The following is a 5,000-nucleotide window of genomic DNA, read 5'->3' as shown; positions in this document are numbered from 1 at the left end:
AAGAATACAGAGGATCCAGCAAGAATACAGAGGATCCAGCAAGAATACAGAGGAGCCAATAAGAATACTGAAGGGCCAATAAGAATCTTGAGGAGCCACTAAGAATACTGAGGAGGCAGCCACACACACTCTCTCCATAGGCAGACATGCATGTTTGCATACAGTTACACATAGAATAATTAAAAACACTAGGAGCCAGATGTAAAATTGAAGAAGCCATGGCTCCTTGGTTCCTGGGATTTATCAATTCCTGAGGTTAATAAATAATAAACATCTAGATCAATGTACAGTAGCTGCAATATTTATAGGTGCACTATATTACAAAACACACAATCACATGTCAGAATATCCTCTCATGATCCAAACCCGGAAAACAAATGCAACTTTCCGTACAGCTTGGGACCCTCACCTGGGAACTAAATACCATAACAGTGAAAAATCCCCATCGGTTACACTAAGACAGCTAAATAAAGTGCCAATACTGGTGTGGAAAACAAGCGGAGACCAGTGTAATGCGTGTCTGAGCTAATAACTTGTCTTGGTACCAATGCATGACCAGGTTCGCTGCTACCTAGTTGCGAGCAGAATGATGGTAGCGAAAGGGCAGCGCTCTCTGGTGCCACCTTAGGGCCACATGCCAAGGTTTGCTGCTCTAATTGTGGTGTATTTACTACAGTAAAGACCCTAGATAAAACATAAAGTGACCTTACCTTGCCATCGGAGGCGGTGTTGATCCGGTAGTGGTATACCCTGCCCTCGTACCTCAGTGATATGGACCTCTGGCCTGGGCTGCTCTCGCTCTCTCGCACAAGAAAGCTACCATTAATGCCGCTGCTGAGCAGGTATTCAGCCGCATTGCGAGACACAGGGCCATGATACCAGGAATGTTTTTCTGGGCTGTTGACTGGAGTGATATAGTTACTGGGCACCCAGCCTTGCCCGTTTTTGGTCTGGGCCTCGCACCATTCTCCATTGTGATTGTAGCCCAAAACTCTTAACTTCTCACCTAACAATGAAATTCAGAAGAAAAAAATAATATATACTTGAAACCCATTAGTGCAAAATGTACCCGTCTCCCCCCAGCTACTGATGCTTCCTGCACTTGCAATAAACACTGTGCCTGCTCAGAGAACCGGCGATGGTATAGAGCACTGGTTTTAAAACCTGTCCGCAGACCTCCCTAACAGGCCAGATGATCAGGATCAACTGAGTGAGAGCAGTAAAATAACTATGTTTACTAATCAGCTGATTATTTCACCTGTGCTCTAGTTCAGATATCCTCAAAATCTGGCCCATTAGGGAGGCCTGGGGACAGGTCTGAAAACCAGTGGTCTAGAGTCATCGCCAACACTATATACGCTCTCTGAGAAGACGTAGTGTTTGAATGCAGGTGCATGGTGCATATCGACTCGTGCTCAGTAAAAGCTGTAAGAGGCTACATTTTTACGAGAAGCATTTTTGGCAATATGTGAGGTTTGCAAAAATGAAATTGGCATAACAGGGACAAACTGATAAAGCAATACAACAGTTTAATGTGTTTAACATTGCATTTAAAGCAGCTTTCCCCTCTCTGCAGCAGTATGCATACAGCAGTATGCACAACAGCCAATCATGTAGAGACTGCATATATGCACACACTAAGAGCAGGCTGGCCGTCTCAATCATCCAGCTATATACATTAAATGTTTTATTCTATATTAAGCTTAACATCTCTGTGTAACAAAATGATTTAAAGCCTCAGGTTTTGACGATCATTTAGAATTTCTGGTTTAGCAGTGAACTTAATAAAAAATGTTGGTTTTGTGACATTTGGTTAACTCCAGCAAATTTCTTAGGAAAAATAAAAAGTGCAAAACACTTGAACATTTCTAATAAACCCGGTGCTATTTTCATGATTATTTGTTTCACTAACAAATCACAAATGCCCCATTTCTAGCGATGAATCCGCGTAAATCGCTTAAACACATAGGTAACCTGCTAGGGAGCCACAAGCAGAAAACTTTCAGTGACTGGTGTTCGAGTGCCGCTTTTGGGAAGACCAGCCGTCTTCAGTAACCACACCGCTTGTGGCTCCCAACCAGAACATAAACTATGTATTTAACCAGATCATGACATTTGCACAAGAGAAAGCCTCTGTTACCTGACTTGGCGCATTACAGGAAGTGATTCAACAAGAAAATAGCAATTTGAAGAAGGTCTGAAAATGAGTGGAATCAGAGCTACGGAATAAGTCGGCGTTTTACAAACAAACAATGCCGCAGGTGTCTCACCCTTTGTGATGCTGAGTGTGTTGTCTCCGCTAGCCACGAAATCATACAGTGCAACAAAGAGGTTGGGGTCATTTTCACCGGGACCAGACAGGAGGTTTTCCTTGGAATTCCAACGAGCAGCTTCAGTCAGACCTTGTGGCTCAAAATCGGAAACGATTGGTCTTTGCAAGGCTTCTGGGGAGCAAGGTAAGAGCAGACAGGGAGAGAAAGCGAGAGAAAAAAACCGTTACAAATCTGATCAAATAAGGCAGTCTGCATACTTCCATGCATTAAAGGAACTCTTAAAGGGATATGAAACCAAAATTCTTTCTTTTATGACTCAGAGAATACAGTTTTAGACAACATTGCAATTTACTTCTATTATATCATTTGCACATGGGTGAGCCAATCACGCGAGGCATCTTTGTGCAGCCACTGAGCCTATTTAGATGTGCTTTTTAACAAAGGATATTAAGAGAATGAAGCAAATTAGATAATAGAAGTAAATTGGAAAGTTGTTTAAAATTTGGGTTTCATGTCCCTTTAAATAGAACTTTCATATTTACATATTTTCCAATTTAATTCTGTTATCTAATTTTTTATTATTCTATTGCTGACCTTTGGAAAAAAAGAATACCTAGGTAGGCTCATTAGGAATGGCAGCAGTGTTCGCAGCAATGTATAACATTGAGCTTATATGGTATACTCTTCAACAAGAAATACCAAGAGAACAAAACACAATTGATAATATCAGTAAATTAGACATTTTTATTTATAAATTGCATCCTCTATCTGAATGCTAAAAGCTGAATCCCTTTAAATTCCCAAAACATTTTATTATTTTTTTTAAGAGCAGAATTTGTTATCATATTAACAGATGCAATTTTACCTTTATTGCTCTGCATGGAATGCACAAGCTAATGTTTCTTGCACAGCCCATTTGTAGCTGCCTGAGAAGAAATATACAAATTCACAATGTGCATTAAAATAGTTTTCATTCAAGTATAGACTGTTCTGTATCAATAAGAAATGAGATAACACAGCACCCTGGCCTTACGGAGCCATTTACTGGAACGTGAAGGATAAAACATCCAGTCCTTGGTCACAAAGAGCTCATATTAATGTCACATTTAATAGTGATGCAGCTCATTATAGAGGGGACATGTGGGAGAAGCGACAGACTGGCTTCACAGTATATACGGAACAAGTTAGGATGTGCTCAACACATCACCCACTCAGATTCGCTTCAACAGGAAGAGTAGGACACTCACATCTCTGTGCCAGCAGAAATATATGTTACAGGCACAACGGGGAGCCAATGGACCGGAAAATAATACAAAAATGACTGAACAAAGAGTGAAAACAATAAACATTTACAGCAAATAGTGTTCATGAGTGACAGAAGGATTTTGTGTCTTTGAATAATTCCATAGCTAACAATAATCCAGCAGATCGGAGGAAGTAATGTGCGCTTCAGTGGGGTATAATTATGTGCTGTCTGTGCTGTTCAGTCTTTTAATAATGTAACAGGCACGATCGTAGGGAGAGAGAAATAGAACTGGCAATACAATGTGTGTTCAGTAATAAAAGGGAGCTGGAGAGGGGGTATGAAAGGAGACAGTAATAGCATCAGTGTATGATCTGTGACTGCCTATGGCATGTGATAAGCCGGCCGGCACCTGCAGTCTATAAGGAGGATCCTGCTTTTGTGCTGCTATGTGAGGTCAAGTGTGACCCTTGTATAACCTCCCCGGTGGTCACACTTACTGAGCAATACGTCTGCAAGTCTACAGCCCCAAGACAAGGACGTTAATAGGGGACACAAAATGTGCAGTGTCTGGATAACGTGACCTTTCATCTCCCATTGGTGCCTTTATTAGATGTAGAACTATCTTGTGGGCATCTGTTATTAGGAATGTCACCGCCATGTCTGAGGATAGTCAATGGCACTACCTGTAATTGTTTTATAGCCATAAAAATAGCTGCTGAGAAGAATATTTATAAAGGACATAGTCCTGATCACCGATCAGGACTAGGTCATTTTCTTCTGTGAGGAAGTCTGTAAAGAAATCATGTTGGTACCATGACTTGGTATTAGTATTACGTATAAATTACATTTTTGTCTGAACTATTATTTCATTAACTGTATCATTATTTCACGTTGCTAAAGAAAACACTGGTGAGTTAAAAATGAAACAATATAGAAAACAAAGCCTGGCGTTGTCTAAAAGTAAAAGGTACAGAATATTTGTTGTAGACATAGTACTAAATACTAGCACCATTAAAGGAATATGACACCCACACATGAATCAGAAAGGCTACAGAAAGAACAAAACAAATTAAATAAAATAAGTGAATTGGAAAGTTGTTTAAAATTGCAGCTCCGTCTCAATGTGTGAAAGACAAAACACATTCAGATGTATCCTTTATTTCAAGGGCTGACACATTTATATTAAACTTTGTAGTCAGCCATAGTCAAGGAAGGAATATACAGAGCCAGAAGTGCAAATTACTGTATGCAGATCCCAACTCAGGCTATTACTTGCTAGTGCCATATACACACGCTCACAAGTGACACAAGCAGCTTGTGAGAGACCCTCAGTCCTCTGCAAAAACAGCTTAGTCACGTCAAACATGCTGTGATAATATGACTAGGGACATTTACATAGAAGTCATGATCCCAACAGGAGGTATTGACATTAAATGTGAAACTGGGCCTTTTCAATCAAGAGTAAGTTATGAAAGAAGGAA

At 40.2% G+C, this 5,000-nt stretch overlaps 1 protein-coding gene across 2 annotated transcripts in view; it reads right to left on the bottom strand.

The window, feature by feature from the left end:
* Nucleotides 1-5,000, bottom strand: part of ABL1 (ABL proto-oncogene 1, non-receptor tyrosine kinase) — a 476,499-nt gene that overhangs the window by 144,078 nt on the left and 327,421 nt on the right. Inside the window, exons 2-3 of one of the 2 annotated variants that reach the window (XM_053695985.1) lie at nucleotides 2,271-2,444; nucleotides 711-1,006 (exon numbers count right to left, since the gene is read on the bottom strand). In XM_053695985.1, coding sequence (XP_053551960.1) covers nucleotides 711-1,006; nucleotides 2,271-2,444 — 470 coding nt within the window. The remainder of the gene's footprint in view (nucleotides 1-710; nucleotides 1,007-2,270; nucleotides 2,445-5,000) is intronic. The other variant, XM_053695986.1, reaches the window with a different exon arrangement.

Source organism: Bombina bombina, chromosome 12 (assembly GCF_027579735.1).
Source record: "Bombina bombina isolate aBomBom1 chromosome 12, aBomBom1.pri, whole genome shotgun sequence".
Lineage (NCBI taxonomy): Eukaryota > Metazoa > Chordata > Amphibia > Anura > Bombinatoridae > Bombina > Bombina bombina.
The sequence above is the reverse complement of the archived record's forward strand: the minus strand, read 5'-3'. Positions and strand labels throughout refer to the sequence as shown.